Genomic DNA, 16,438 nt, shown 5'->3' on the forward strand with positions numbered 1-16,438 from the left:
CTCATCCCCTACAGCTGTAGGGTGTACCCCTTGGTACCGACAACACGCGCCCTCTCCTGCTACGGTTATGTATAGGGCATAACTGCCTGTGGTCCCCTGTTCCGTGTGTCTTGCTCGGCGACGTCGGGTTGTGGAAAGAAACAGTACGTGGTCCCGCTCTCGCTAGTAAGTTGACACGTGTCCTGCTTGGATTTTACCCTCAACAATATTATTATACCATTTTTAAATAAATTATTTAATAGAAACCATACATAATCGTATTTGTTTTCTTTACTTGGGTAGTAGAAACACTACAAGGTGTTTGATTTGATGTTTTGCCATGGTTTATTAAGTCTGAATTTGGTTTGTGTTAAGTCTGTGTTTTGTATTTTGTTAAACTGGTTTTATTAAACTTGTGTTCCGTTGGTTGAGTTTTAATTTTATTTAAGAAAATATAATTTATAAACTAATTATTATTCAAATTATTTTACAAAACTCAATTTTTTTGAAATTAGGAAATACTATTTTAAGTATATATAAAATATTTTTAATGTATTTTTCCATCTAATTTTTTTCCAATGATTAATTTTTAAAATAAATATTCAATTGTCTATCAAAATACTTTTCAAATATTTATGAAAGTCTAAACAAGAGTATACAAATTCATTCGACATAAATTTTACCGTAGAGAAAATGTTATCAAAAATCTATTTGATTTTTCACTATTTACTATCTTAAGTAAATTTGATTAGTTAATTATTCTAAAAAAATTGATTACTTAATTATCATCAACATTACTATTAAATTTCACTTATTTTTATTTGATAATTACATTTTATTACAAGGTGAAAACCTTTTAAATAATACTGGTTTAAAAACTATTAATTTTATAAGTTAAAAAGAAGATATAAAATTAAAATAAATAATTATACAAAATTATAACGTCTTTTACAAATGTGATAGTGATAACAAAAAGTAAATAAAAATGGTAAAAATAAAATGAAAAAAAAAAGCTAGAAATGGATACCAAGGACCAAAAAATTAGATTTGTCTTGGATCATTTGGAAGAAAATAGAGAAAAAATTGTTGATATATGAATTAATTATTTATTACATGTAATTTTAATTAAATTGATTTACTTAGGGGCAACTTGAGATATGACAAAAAAAGTTAGGAAAATAAGTAAAATAGCAACAAGGTTTGAGTTTTTCAAATATAGCATTTTTTTTTTGCAAAAAAACGGAGGCCCACATTGTAAATTACAAGTATACCCTGCAGGCCGAACCAATAATAAATTACTTCTGATTGATTTCTGATATATTAATGATTGACAGATATACTCCTGATATATATGTGATATATGTTTGATATACATATAGTATGAAATTGATTTACTTCTAATATAACTATGATATCTACTACTATAGGTGACATAGAATTGATTGACTTCTAATATACTATTGATTTACTTATGATATAACTATGATTAACAGATATACTCCTGATATATATGTGATATATATTTCATATACATATGATATGAAATTGATTTACTTCTACCATAGGTGATATAGAACTGATTGACTTCTGATATACTATTGATTTACTTATGATATAACTATGATTGACAGATATACTCTTGATATGTATGTGATATATGTTTGATATACATATAATATGAAATTGATTTACTTTTTACGAAGATTGATGTCCCAAGCTTTTACCTAAAGATTATACAAGAATGAAACTTACGCTTTTCTAGACTATTGGAACTTATGCTTCTTCATTTATAGAATTTTAAAAATGACATTGTTAGTCTATTTTTGGTTTATGCTACCGGTTCGTTTTGATGTTTAAACCTTTAAGTTTTTTATTGAAGGACTTTGTTGTTGATTTGATGTTGATGTTGATACCCAAGAATGATGTTTAAACTTTTTAAGAATGACATTGTTGCTGATTTCGTTTTGATATTTAAAACTTTAAATAAAACTTAATTGTACTATTGATATATGTACGATGTATACTTGATATATTACCGATATATTATTGATATACAGAAAAACCCTAAGTTTCTATTTACCTATAATTTCTAATTGATTTCTCATTCACAGTAACTTCGAAAATCACCATTGACGTTCACATTGACGTTCCTTTCAAGTTTTCTTTCTCATTTTTAGTAAGTATCAAGTTTTCTCATGCATGTCAATACCTACTGATTTCTAATTGATCAAAAAAAAAATACAAGACAAAAGGTTAAAGCAGGTAAAGAACTCACAATCTCATAGTTAGAGGTATATGCCAATTACCGCTGAGCTATGCTCGTTTTGGCGATTCGAACTAAAATGTTGATTTGACCATTCAAATTAATTTATATTATTTTTATTCTAATGTGGGTGAAATGTTATTAATTAATTTTTATACTAAAGTTTGTTTCTGTTATAAATGGTAGGTTTTGATATTTTTTTTTATGGTAATTCTCCCCTCTTGATCTTTAATCTTTTAAAATTTACAAGTTTACCCTTAATATTTTCAAAAATCTCAACTAGAAACTAACGGACAAAAAACATGACTTTTAAATTATTATTTTATTACCATTTGTAGACATATGAACATGTCACTTAGATGCGTCACTTGAGAAAAAATGAATTTTGTTGATCGACAGTTTATTAGTATATTTGAACGATTATGATATTTCATGTATCAAATATCATAATCTTCGTGTGTTCAAATATACTAAATAAATGCTAATAAATAATAATTTAGGGCTCGTTTGATAACCATTTTAGTTTTTATTAAAATATATATTAGAGAATTGAAAATATATATTAGAGAGAGAAAATTTTATGTAGAATAGAGATGGTGTGGATGCGAGTGAGTATGCTCTCCCCCATTCTCGGACTCGTGAAAATTTTTAGTCTCCGTCTCCACCTCGTTCTTGGTTCCGAGAGATGTCCTCGAGAAAGATTATCGGTTTTATAAATGTTTTTAATTATTTTTAGAATTTAAATATAAAAAAGTGTAATATATATTAATTATTTAAAAACTGAAATCGGGGACGGGGTCGGGACGTGCATTTTATATTTTTGGGAACCGAACCTACGGAAATTTTTATCTTCCCCTAATGTAGAGACATGAAAATAGGGATGTAAATAAACTTTTAGAAGATAAATTTTAGAGAGATAAATAAAAATATTTAGAAAAAAAATAGTGAAAGACAAGTTAAAGACAAAAAGAGAAAAATTTTGGAGAAAAAAATAAAGTGGAGAGTAAAAGATATGTTAAAGAAAAAAAAAGAAATTATAAAGAAAAATAAAAATTATAGTGGAATAAATTTAGAGATAAAAACAAGATTCAAAATATAATTTTTATATAAAATAAATAAATACAAATATAAATAAAAGTTACAGTGAAAGAAAATTGAACGAGAAAATAAAATATAATTTTTAGAAGAAAAAATAGATTACGGAGACATAAAAGTTATAAAATATGAAATTTTCGAGAGAAAAAAGTTAGGAAAAATATTAAATTTTTAGAGAGAGAAATGAAACTCATCTGTTAGAAAAAAAAATAAAAATACAGAAAATTATGGAAAGAGACCAATAACAATAAATATTCAAAATATGAAAATTTTATAGAGATAAAAATAAAGTTTGGAGAGAGAAATTTAGAAATAAAAAAAATTTAGAATGAAAAATAAATTTTTTAAAGATAAATATGAGAAAGAAAAAAAAAGTTGAGTATTAGGAGAATAAATGAGATTTTGAAAAACAAAAACCTGTTTTTGAAATTTTTTTTTTTAATTTACATAGAATTTCAAAATGGTTTTTTAAAAAAAAAACAGAAAATTGAATGGGTTATCAAACAACCTGTTTTTTAAGAACTAAAAACCAAAAACCAAAAATAAAAAACGAAATAGTTATCAAACGGACCCTTAATGATCATTAAATTGGTGGTCACAACTTTTTTTAGAAAATAACTTGATTGAGAAATTATCGTGATAAAACTGCTAATTTTTGAAAGATGAAGAACAAGATTAAGAATTGCCCAAAGAAGAAAAAAACATTATGGACTATTTTTTATATTTTGCCCTTGTATACAACATTTAAAAGAAAATTAGATTGATCCAAAAAGATTAATAAATTTCTAGTGGTGCACGTTGTCTATATTTGTAAATATAGCAACATGATTATGATTTTGTAAATATGACAATTTAAAAAAGGTTTGCGCACTTATTTACACAGTTTTATGTAATTTCCTCTTTATCCTTAGATCATTGATAGTCTCTATCAATTGTACCAGTCTATCAATAATATACTATATCATTGATATGAGTCTATCGCTAGACGTCTATTAATGATACATAGTTTATAAGGGATAAACTCATATTACTCATAGAATATAAGTTTAAATACTATTTTAGTACATATACTTTTGACTTTGGTTTGTTTTGGTCACTGTACTTTCAAAAGGTTTATTTTGGTTTCTATACTTTCAGATTTTGTACATTTAGTTCTTATACTTTCAAAACATCTATTTTGGTCCATTTTAAAAAGTGATCACTCTAGTCCCTATTTGCAAAATTTTAAGATAAATTTAAGACCTAATGGAAATTTTTAATGTAAATTTATGACTACATTTCAAGAAATTAGCAAATAAACTATCGTGGTAAAAACTATGATCGAAATAAATGAGATAAAAATGAAATCGAACAGACCAAAATGACTTTTTGAGAAGTAAAAAAGCAAAATGAACCTTTCGTAAGTATAATAACTCAAACGAATAGAACATATTGAAAGTATAGAGATTAAAATGAACCTTTGTGAAATAAAATAAATGGAAGTTAAATGTACAAATATTTCTTTTTTTCTTCTTTTCATTTCAATAATTGGAAATTTAGAATGTTTAATTGAACTTTTTTTTTTAATTTTCTTCTTAATGCAAAAATCTATGAAAGTTAGGATTCAAACTCATGCTCTTTTAATCGACATATATATCTTAACAGGTGGACGTTTGTTTTTCTTTTTCTTTGTTTTTTGGTCATATATTGTGGGAAATTTGAATATATGATCCCACCCATAATTGAAATTGGAGTTATGACCCCCTTTTGAAAAAACTTAATTTGTGAACCCAGTCATATGACTCCTCTTAAAATTTGTAGAAGTGAAATTACTCTATTACCCTCATGTTTCAAATTCCACATCTTCTCATCCTCATTCTCGGACCCTTCCTCTCCCTACATTCCCAAAAGTAAAACTCTAAACCTATATACTCGAACCATTTGTCTCCCTCCGTTCCCTCCCTATTCTCGGACTCTTCGTCTCATCCATCCACAATGAACATTCTATTTCATCTGTTCCAACGTTTTGCATCCACCATCACCAACCAACATCATCGTTGTCTTGGATCTCGGAGGAAATGAGGTTATTGGCTCGAATCTTCAAAAATTTTCGTTACTTAATTTTAGGTTTCCATTTTCGGCGCTATCTGAAGCAGCCAATTTGTTTTACGGTAGATTGTAGGGCTCCAGATATCGAAAATAGAATAATCGTTTTCCAAATTCGATCCCGGATTCAATCCCGGACTCAATCCCAGATTCAATCCCGTACTCAATCCCATATTCAATCCCAGACTCAATCCCGAACTCAATCCAGCAAATCGAATAAAACTACATGAGATAAGAAAAGAGTTAACAAAATAAAATAAAAATTTTGCTTCATCCCAGACTGTCCCGGACCAATCTTGGTCCGGGATTAGTCTGGGAAGTGTCTCGGACCAATCTTGGTTCGAGATCAGTCCGGGATGTGTCTCGGATCATGTCTCGAACCAAATTGCACCGAGATTGAATGCATGATAAAATTATTCAATCTCAGTGCAATATAACTTCAATCCCGAATCGAGTATTGATCCGAGACAACAATTTGAACCATGTTTTTTTCTTTCCAAGAACTTCATTCCAGCAAAATATATTGATGGAGAATTATTTCAAATCATTTCAACAAATTTAAAGTCAAAATTTTGAAAGTTTAATGTACCTAACTTTTCAAATGTGAAAATGTGGAGACAATAATTTTGGATAGTGTGTAGATAATATGATCAAATACGTGGACAACAATATTTGTTTGAGAGGATTTAAAAAATAAAAAATTGTTTGTTTTAGAGTTCAAACCATATGAAACATGAGTTTAGAATTTGGTGGATAAGTAGGTGAAAATTTAATGTATCATGAATATATATTTATTAATCTAGAGGGTAAATTCGTCTTTTTTTTAAAATAAAAATTTGAAGAAGTCAACATAAAAAGAGGTAGGATCACAAGTTAGATTTAAAAAAAAAAAGAGTTATAAATCTAAAATCAATTATGGAAGGGGTAATATATTCAAATTTCCCGTATAAAGATTAAAAAGAAAGAAAAAAGGTTGATCCTAAAACCTTCTAAATCTAACCCAACCTAAATTCCCCCGAATTGGGTTGATTGCATTTTCACAATCCATCCCTTCCCCCTTCATCATCATCCATACAGCTTCTCTGGTACTGTGCCTTGCCTGAGTTTGATCGGATACCCTCAGAATCCTGCCGGAAAAGGGAGCAATTTCGCTTTCCGATTCAAGTACAAACTGAAACAGGACGAAGCCGTTTATGGGTGAGGCCAACAAGACCACCTCCACGCCCGAGGAGGACTTGCTCCTCAAGAGCTTCTTCGCCGAAGTCAGCGAAGTCGAGAGAGATAACGAAGTTATCAGGTATCTCTTTTTTTCTTTCATCCCCAACCATCGCTTTCCTTTAGTGGATTGGGGGAGTGTGGCTATGGCGTTAATTTCAGTGGAGGGGCATTAGGGTTTGTTGGGGTTTTCACATGCTCAATCGTCTGCTCGCTATTATTTGTTTTATGCAATTTTTCTGTAATTTGTTGTATCTATCTTTTCTGGGATCTTGTAAGCGAACTGTTTGGCTATGCTTTTGCATGTTGTGGAGGAATCTTCATAATGCTTAGCTTTCATAATGCATACCTTAATGATTATAATTTAGAAATGAATATAATTGGTTGAAAGGGCGATTACTGAATTATAGTCTCTTGATCGTATTTTTGGTTTTGTTTTCCTTATGTGAATGAGAATCTATCAATGTATGGCATGCTGTAAAACACTTCGATTGATGTTCTCTTATAATTTCTGCCAGTATATTTTGATTGTATGGAATCATTTTGGAGACACGTATGCAAAGTTAGATGGTTAATAGTGGGTGATAAGAACTAAGCTTTCTTCCATAGACTGCTGCCATGTAGAAGAAGAAACTAAGTTTCATAAGTGGATAGAAGAAGCCTTTTTATCTGTTAATGATGAAGTTAAGAGGAGGGATTTGTGGATTCCTTCAAGGAGCTCATGGGGCCTTTCTTAGGATCCGATCTCATACTGTGAAGAAAAGAGTTTGGAATAACTGTTCACTGAAGAGGAAGTTTGGAAAGTGATTGAAGACATTGCAAAAGTTTGTCAGTGGAAGTGTTCTACCATACTCTCAATCAATCTGCTTTTATTGAAGGAGATGATTTATTGATTTGATCCTAATCGCTAATAAGGTGACTGACAATTTGAGAACAAGAGTAAAGGAGGATTGTATAAAGCTCAGTAAAAGCCGAAGACAATGTAGATTGGAGCTTTCTTCATGTTGTATTTTTCAAAGGATGAAGGCATTGGATATAGGTGGAGGAGTTGAGGGCACCTCTGTGGCACACATTTTTTATCTAGGATTTTAAAGAGCAAACTGATAATCAAAAGTTGGGCTTCTTGGGGTTTATGCTAGGGCGATCCCTTGTTCCCATGTATCTTTCTTTTGTTAGTTGATTGCTTAGCTAGGATCCTTTATAGGAGTTTGGTTTCATGGAAGGTTTCAAAGTTGGGAGAGTGGTTTTCCACATAAGTCATCTCTGACTTGTTGATGATACCTCCTACTTAGCCCACAACAAGGAGAAGATTCAAGATTTATTGGAGGAGATTGAAAATTTCAAAAGGACTTATTCTCTCTCGGTGGATTTAGCTACTTGTGGTTTTAGCAATTATGGTTGAGAGAGGATAAGCACTATCCATTGAGTAGAGGGAGGGTTTGCAGCAGTGATTCAGACGGTTGGTGGTGTAATATTACTCGGATTGGTTCTCATTTATGTCCATAAATTCATATCTCAGGGTTTTAGTTATCTGTCTTCTTTTGTAAAATTTGTTTTAGGTTATGAGTTTTCTTTCCGGGGGAGATGTTTAATGTGTATCTTCTTTTCAAAATCCTTTTAATTGTTTGGCCAAATCTTTATTCAATTTTCAGCATGTTTCTTGGGATTTGTTTCTTCTTAATAGGAAACTTAAATGGTTTGAAGTCTTCTTTAATCTTCATCTCTCGTTTGTGTTCTATTCATGGTGTTAAACTTTCTTCTTTGAACCTCAATGAACTTTTCGTTTTAGAGATTTTCCTTTCAGTCTTTTATTTATTTATTTATTTTTTGGCCTTTTATTTAGGAAAGATTAAATACTTGTGATTTATTTCAGAAGAGAATACCTTTTGGTCTATTTTACTCTATTGGCGTTTTTTTTATTGTAGGGCATATGAATTGGTTATTCTTCTCTTTCTTTATGGTGGTTTGACCATTAAGTAATGGATTGAATGTTTCTCCCAGCTTAAAATTCTATTTGTATTTCTATTTCCGAGATGTGTTATTAGTTGAGATATTTTTGGAGGGTTAATGACAGAAGTTTGAAGGCTTTTTAGAAATTCACGGTTTCAATTCTTTGTTGGGTCATTTGGTTAGAAAGAAATATGTTCAGCTTTTTTCATAATAATGAAGACTGAGAATTTATTTGGGTCAGTGTTTGATTTTTTATTTATTGATTGTTGATCATAAAATCTAAAATATTTAGGGTCAATATTTAGGGTCCATTTGATAACTATTTCGTTTTTAGTTTTTCAAAAATAGAATTGTTTGATAACCAATTCAATTTTCTGTTTTTTGTTTTTCAAAAACCATTTTGAAATTATGTGTAAATTTCAAAATAAAAAAAGAAGTTGTTTTCAAAAACAGGTTTTTGTTTTTCAAAATCTGATTTTTTCTAACTAAAAATGGTTACCAAAGGTTCTGTGGAGCTGTGCAGGTAGGACCTGTCTTTGGAGTCTGTGGAAGGAAAGAAATCAACGTATCTTCACATATTCCCTAATACCTTGTGATAATTTTTGTGAAAATCTGCAAATTACTATGGCCTCGTGGTGCCTTACTCATAGGAGATACTTTTGTAATTACACTCTAGCTTTATTTTCACGTGACTGGCAAGCTGTACTGTGGTAGCTTTTTTGGGGAGGGCCTCCTCAACCCTTGCCCGTAGGTTGTTTCTCTCCTTTTGTTTTAATATATTCCGTTTCTTATAAAAAAATAGTTACCAAACATGTTTTGATTTTCTGTTTTTTAAAAACAGAAAACCAAAAAACCAAAAACTAAAAACAAGAAAAAAACCAAAAACTAAAATGGTTAACAAACGAGCCCTTAGATTTTTTATACTGGTGTTAAGTAACTTAGAGTTGCATCAATCTACACTAGCAATGACTCTAGACATGCATACTTTTTTGTAAATTTATTGTCTGTTGATACAACATTGATTATCTTATATTGAAGTTCTGGTTTAAGTTTCATTTAAAACTTTCTTTCTTGCTTGTAAATTTATCAATTATGGTGTTGTTATTTTTCTTTTGTAACTGTTGGGACTAAACTATATAGGATTTTGTCCTGCTTCAAATTGAATCCATTCGAGTATCTGAAGTTACCATTTGATGCATCTCCAGATGAGGTGAAAAGACAGTATCGTAAGGTAATTTCTCTGCATGAAATATGGTCTAGTTTTCTCCCAAGCTATGCTACTTTTATATTTTGGCAATTGTCTAATTCACTTTAAAATGCCTAATTATTTGTAGTTATCATTGCTGGTTCACCCTGATAAATGTAAGCATCCACAAGCAAAAGAAGCATTTGGAGGTATATTGATTTATGATATCAATTTTGTCCAGTTTAATGTTTAGCATTCAAGGTAATTTAGATTTTATTTTACACCGTCCATGCATGTAATATCCAACTAAAATCAGTTTGTTGATACTGAGCAGCATTGGCAAAGGCCCAGCAGCTATTACTTGATGAGCAGGAAAGAGATTATATTCTTAGCCAAGTCAGTGCAGCAAAAGGCAAGTGAACTAATTCTTTTAGGGATAGCGAAAACTGAAAAGGATGGCTTCACACACCAGAAACAAGAGGGAAAATAAAATTTATGCTTACCTGTATCATACCATTGTTGTATTTTAGTAGACTCATGCCACCATATAAGTTAGGGGAATTGAAATTGTGCATATTTGTTTTAAACCATGCATTGTGCTACAGAACGATCCTGATTAACGTATCATAATTCTAAATCTCATTTGGGAAGACCAATAAAGCATAGAGATATTATGCAAATTGCAATGAATAATTTAATCATCATAAAATGTACTTGTTCTGTGGCCAACATGAGCATAGATTAGCAGTTAAGGTATTTGCTTCTTCCCCTGAGGTCGGAGAATCAAATCTCCATCCCACATTTTGTTTTTATGAGAAATGAATTTTGGCCAAAGTCTACCGTAGCCAACTAGTTACATAAATATCATAAAATGCAATTTTGATTAGTTTTCTATCCTTTATATCATGGGATAACATTTTACATCTTAGACTGGGCTAACAAAATTCAGGCTGAAGAGTTTAAATCAGATATGCAGGGAATACTTTTCTGATACACTAAACTTAATCTATGTCAAAGAACCTGGATTTTGATTCACCACAATATCTTACCTAATGGCCTGGTTTAGCAACCTTACTCAGGTGCTATTTGGTGCAGTGAGATCCATATCCATTTGTGCTTACATGTTAATACTTTTAAGTGTGAGATAGGAAGTTGGCCTCACATGCATGTAGAGTCTAGGTTCTCCCAACTACAAGGGTTTTTTGGATAAGAAACTGAGCTTTCATGGAGGAAAATGAAAGAATGTACATGGGTGTTAGCAAGCTATTGAAGGCTTTCTTGTTGGGGCATCCTTTTAAGAGGAACAAGGAGGTTTTATGGACTCAGTTTATAAGGGCTTTTCTTTGGTGCTGTGGAAGGAAAGAAACAACCAGACTTTCAATGACAAATTCAGGATTATGTTTCGTTCACCCCACTAAGTTGGTGTAAATGTTTTTTGTGCTCTCTCAAATCACGGCTTAAATGACCTTTTGATCTTTTTGATGAGCTGGAAGGTTTTTTTGTTATCCACCTTCCTTGTGGTTTTCCCATTTTTTGTGTATTCTATCATATCAATGAAAAAGAGAAAATCAGAGAAAGAATGTACGTGGCATACCAAAAAAGGCCCAGCAAAAGGAGGCCAACCTATAGGAAGGAGCTTCAACCCAAAAAAATAATTAGAAAAAAACTTTAATAAGTTAATAACTACAAGGGAAAAAACAAGGGTTCAATTTTACCTGGAACAGGTCCTCAAATTTCTGGAGGGGCTGGGTTTCATGGCCCATAGATATTCTTTATTCAGTGATTTACTTGTTTTCCCCATTTTCTTTTTTGGTGCTCTATGGAGTTGGAAGAATGTCTCACTTGTGCTTATTTTGAACTTCAGACGAACTTCTAGCAAAGAGGAAGAAGCAGTTGAAGAAAGATACAGCTTCTAAAATAAAGTCATTGGTTGAAGAGGTGACCTGAATTTCCTTTTTCTCATTTCTCATTTCATATGCTGTTATTACCATCGTCTTCTATTTGCAATATCAATGGAGTCCATTTATGGTTCAAAACATAATCCTCTTCCTCAAACATGTAATATAATGTAACATTCTTCCTCAAACAAGAGCATACATGTTAATCATGCCTGTCTACAAAAATAGCCCAATCATGCTCTATATTGTCTTTATTTTTTTGTAGTTTCGTGCAAACAAAATGACTTGTTAACTTCAATGTGTTTAACTGGCTTATAAAATACTGATTATTGAATCGGTACAAAAATCATATCTTGACGTCACACTGCAATTTGGTAGCAGCTATGATAGGAAGAGTTGATCTATCCACATTATTCATGAGTATATGTCATAGTTCTGTATTTTGATGCCTGTGACCTTTTATGCCATGTTTGATTTGGCACAGGGGAAATATGAGCAACAGTATGAGAGTACAGAAGAGTTCAAGCAAGAGCTCAAATTGAAGGTTCGAGAAATATTAACAGAACAAGAGTGGAGGAGGAGAAAGATGCAGATGAGGGTATGCAGGGGTTAGATATTATGTTATTCCTCTGGACATTTTTATATTTGGGTAGGATTATTCACTGTCTATATTACTTTTTTTGTAAATAGATCTCTGAGGAAGAAGGTAGATTGAAAAAGGATGAAGAGGAAACGAAAGAAATGTGGAAGAAAAAGCGTGAGCATGAGGAACAGTGGGAAGGAACAAGAGAACAGAGGGTTAGTATTTTTACTTTTCCATAATGATAAATATTAAATACAATAGATCGAGTAATTATTATTATTTTTTTTATAAAAAACAAAGGATGTATTCAAATATAAAGAGTCCCAAAAAAGGGAGACAACCTAAAGGCGGAGGGCAGAGGAAACCCAAACCCTCCCCAAAGCTCTATAGAATCACAGCTTTCCAATCTAGATCAAGTAATTATAATACAAGATCTCTTAGGCATGCTGTTCTTTTGGTTCTGTAAGTCCTTGGAATATATAATTTTCCCCTGTTGGTATGCTATTTGAGGGAAGGAAAGATGAACATTCTGAATTTTCGCAAATTATTTTTATGAAAAATGGGGGATTACTAGGTTAGAAGGGAAAAGCTTATGATTCTTCCTCCAGTTTTCTGGTTCTATTGCCTGGTTTAACCTTCAAGTTTTCTGGTTTATGAGTGATTAATGAATGCCTAATGTGACAAACACGTGGAGGAATTGGTGGCTTGGCTTCATACTGAATTTTCAACTTCTGGCAAGAACATGGAGTTCTAAACCTCTGATTCTTTTCAAAATTCTGAACGGAACAAATAGTTTATTTGCACTTATACTCTCCCATCTTTCTAATGTCATCTTCAGGTTTCAAGCTGGAGAGATTTCATGAAGGGTGGAAAGAAGGTGAGATAGTATTCTCAGTTTGTGAAGTGTACTGATGTATATATGTAGATTAAAATCACCCTAATCTTCTTTGTGTTACAGGCTAAGAAAGGAGAAACCCGACCGCCAAAGCTGAAAACTGAGGACCCCAACAAATCATACGTCCAGCGGCCAGTAAAGCGTGGTTAAAGGATCTATTTTCATTAAAAATCTGCACCGCAGCCAAGCTCGGTGCATACTGGGAGGTTGCGGATGTAGGCTGACACTAGTGTCAAATCTTATTACTCGCCTGTAAACTACATAGTTAGAATGCAAATCTTACTGATACAAAACTAAAGCAGCAAAAATCCTTAAAATTTATGGTTCTGTGGTTATATAACTAGAGCATCTGAAGGGTTGACTGTAAGCTTGGAGAAGTAATTGCACTGCGATGAGGCGTCGGTATAAGGGTAACATGTATATTCTTCTGTTTTATTTGGACGTTTGGATCGCGAAGTGGTGAAGAGGGTGAATGATTCTTTTACTTTGTTGGTTGGGTTCTATGCTGAATTTTGTATGAATGCCATATCCCATGAGGTTATATGTTAGTAAACTTGCTTCATGGAGTAGTAAGCACGATACAGTCGAGTCTACTGCATCCATTCGATTTCGAGTGACCCCATGACTCCTGCTACCGTCTTCTTCGTCACATTTTCTCCATCCGATGTCCATTTTAGTAGTTGTTTCGGGTGATTTTATCAAGTTAAAAGGATTACATTAATATCTGGATTTGTTTTACTAACATGGAACTTTGTTTAGCCATATGGTTGGAGATGGCTCTCCTTAGCTTATTCCTCGTAAGCTCTATTTTTCTCTTACTAGAAAAATAAAACTCAAATGAGCAATTAACGTCCAAACAGTTATAAATTATTGAATGTATATACCATAATCTGGCTAATATTAGTTTATTAGTAATTGACATCTATCTCTAATCAAATAAATAATGTGACGAGACTTTTTTCTATTGGATGTAGATTTAAAATTTAGATATGAATACCAACATTGTAAAACAATTAACCACATTGTTCATTTGGTCGTGCGCAATGTATAACTTTCTTGTTGAACTTTGATCAAAGCAAATAGTTAAGTGGTTGTTTGATAATTATTTTGTTTCATGCATAGTTTGATAACAAATTCAAATTTTTGTTTTTTGTTTTTTAAAAATACGTGTTGAATGAAAAATTTCGATTAATTACTAAATGTCATATCAGAGGGATCACCTCTCATTTGAAAAAAGGAGTTAGAAGAAGTTAGAAGAATTCAAGATTCAAGGTACTCATAATTGTCTACAATCGTAAGCATCCAAAGACAACAAGACTTGAAGAGTTCGAGACTTGAAGTGTACGAGACTTCAAGAATATTGGATCTTCTCTCCTCAGGCAACAATACTTGAGGACTGCATCAAACTACAAAGTCTTTATCAAATTGAATGAAGAACTTCAAAGCCGAAGCACTTCACAATCTACAAAGCCGAAGAACTTCAACAAACTGTAAAGTCGAAGAACTTCAACAAGCTGCAAAGCCAAAGAACTTCGCAAGCTGCAAAGCCAGAGAACTTCACCAGCACAAAACCGAAGAATTTCATGAGCGCAAAGCCGAAGACTTCAAAGATTCTTCAATAAGCTCAAAACCAAAGATTTCACAAAGTTTTTATTAATCTAAAGTCGAAAAACTTCATCAACAAGTCAAAATCTTCAAACAAGCTTAAACCCGAAGACTTCAAAGATCCTTCGTCAAACAAGAAGCTGAAGGTATCAACCATTGATTCAAGAATAAGCTCACGAGCCCTTGAATTGAAGTTTAATTAATCAGAGGATTATACATTAGAAATTGTAACACCCACATACATAAATACAAATACAAGTTCATTAATTTGAGTTATTTCTTATTTGAATTTCTCGTCAAACAACGCGTTTGAAATTCTACGTCCCTTCTTAAATTAGACGAAAAATTAAAATTTGAGAAATAGAAATAAGAAAACTATTTTTTAAAAATAGAAAATTAAAAATAAAAAACAGAAATCGTTATTAAATGGATATTTGTTTATTTATTTAGGGGTCATTTGATAACTATTTCGTTTTTTATTTTTTATTTTTAAAAGTTATGTTTATTCTTATACAATTTTATTATTAAGTTTTTTGCTCCTTCTTAAAACATATTTGAATTTTTGGCCAAATTTCAAAAATAAAAACAATTTTTTTTTTCCAAAATTTTACAGAGATTTTGAAATTGTTTGTAAAAACTATATAACAAAATGAGGAGAAAAATGTTTCTTTTTTAAACATAAAATGATTATTAAACCAGACCTTAAAAATGAGACCTATTTAACATTTTTTAAATAATTACACGAATTAACTATTTTTTTAGAAGAAAAAACAATTAATTAACTTGAATGACTAATTAGTTAACATAATTTTATTTTTTTGAGAAAAATATCTAACATAAATTAATTATCTGGAATTGACAATTTATAATTGATTTAGTGATATTAATTAAACCGCATTACTTAGAGTCCAATTACTAAATAAATATAATTGAATCACAGTGGAATACTAATAAGAATCAGTCAATTTGCACTGAATCCATTTATTATCATACTTAATAATTGAACTAAAAAAATCATACTTAATAAATCATAATTTTAAAGAAATTAATTAATCACAATTAATTAGTGTCAAATTCCTTGGAATTGGTTTGTTTTTTTTAGTACAACATAAATTGCTTTACTTTGAATGTATTACTAATTAGATTCAATTCGTTTATATCAGTCAATTGTAGTACTTATAATAATTAATGTATTGATTACTGATTTGTATTAATTTATTGATTAGGTTTTATTATTAATTACTTATAATTAATTTTGATCTACCCATATCATATGAAACAAACACAACCATGTGAATTTTACAACATTTTAGCATAAAACCAAATATGATTTATCTTTAATTCCCCACAGCCATATTTTTTTAAAGATAAATTTCAAATAATTATTTTTTAAGATTTAAATACTATTTTGGTCTTACATTTGTTGAATTTGATTTAGTGTGGTCCTTGTACTTTAAAACATGCATTGTTCATTTTAATGATTGTACTCTCGAAACATTCGTTTTGGTTCAATTTGGCCTCTATTTACAAAATTTAAACACAAATTTTAATGAACAATAAAAATCCTTTAATACAAATTTTAGATTTACATTTAAGAAATTTAGTAAATGAAATGTCGTGTTAAAATTATGATCCAATAATAAGAATAATGTTTTATTATTCTTGACCTATAAAAAACAAAAAA

At 30.8% G+C, this 16,438-nt stretch overlaps 1 protein-coding gene across 1 annotated transcript; it reads left to right on the forward strand.

Annotated features, from left to right (window-relative positions):
- The first annotated feature begins 6,388 nt into the window (after nt 1–6,388).
- Nucleotides 6,389–13,766, forward strand: LOC111012202 (Chaperone DnaJ-domain superfamily protein). The gene is made up of 9 exons (XM_022286261.2): nt 6,389–6,719; nt 9,728–9,818; nt 9,922–9,982; nt 10,108–10,185; nt 11,638–11,711; nt 12,156–12,269; nt 12,362–12,469; nt 13,093–13,131; nt 13,213–13,766. The coding sequence occupies exons 1-9, from the start codon at nt 6,616–6,618 to the stop codon at nt 13,297–13,299; spliced, it is 756 nt and encodes a 251-aa protein (XP_022141953.1). The 5' UTR covers nt 6,389–6,615; the 3' UTR covers nt 13,300–13,766.
- Nucleotides 13,767–16,438: the final 2,672 nt, after the last annotated feature.

Source organism: Momordica charantia, assembly GCF_013281855.1.
Source record: "Momordica charantia cultivar OHB3-1 chromosome 6 unlocalized genomic scaffold, Mcharantia_2.0 BLBB01000006.1, whole genome shotgun sequence".
NCBI lineage: Eukaryota > Viridiplantae > Streptophyta > Magnoliopsida > Cucurbitales > Cucurbitaceae > Momordica > Momordica charantia.

Bases quoted from the DNA above. Each gene is read 5' to 3' on its own strand.
- LOC111012202 (XM_022286261.2), top strand. From the start codon at position 6,616: ATGGGTGAGGCCAACAAGACCACCTCCACGCCCGAGGAGGACTTGCTC. The intron at 6,720-9,727 runs GTATCTCTTTTT...TAAACTATATAG, and splicing joins AGAGATAACGAAGTTATCAG to GATTTTGTCCTGCTTCAAAT. The intron at 9,819-9,921 runs GTAATTTCTCTG...AATTATTTGTAG, and splicing joins TGAAAAGACAGTATCGTAAG to TTATCATTGCTGGTTCACCC.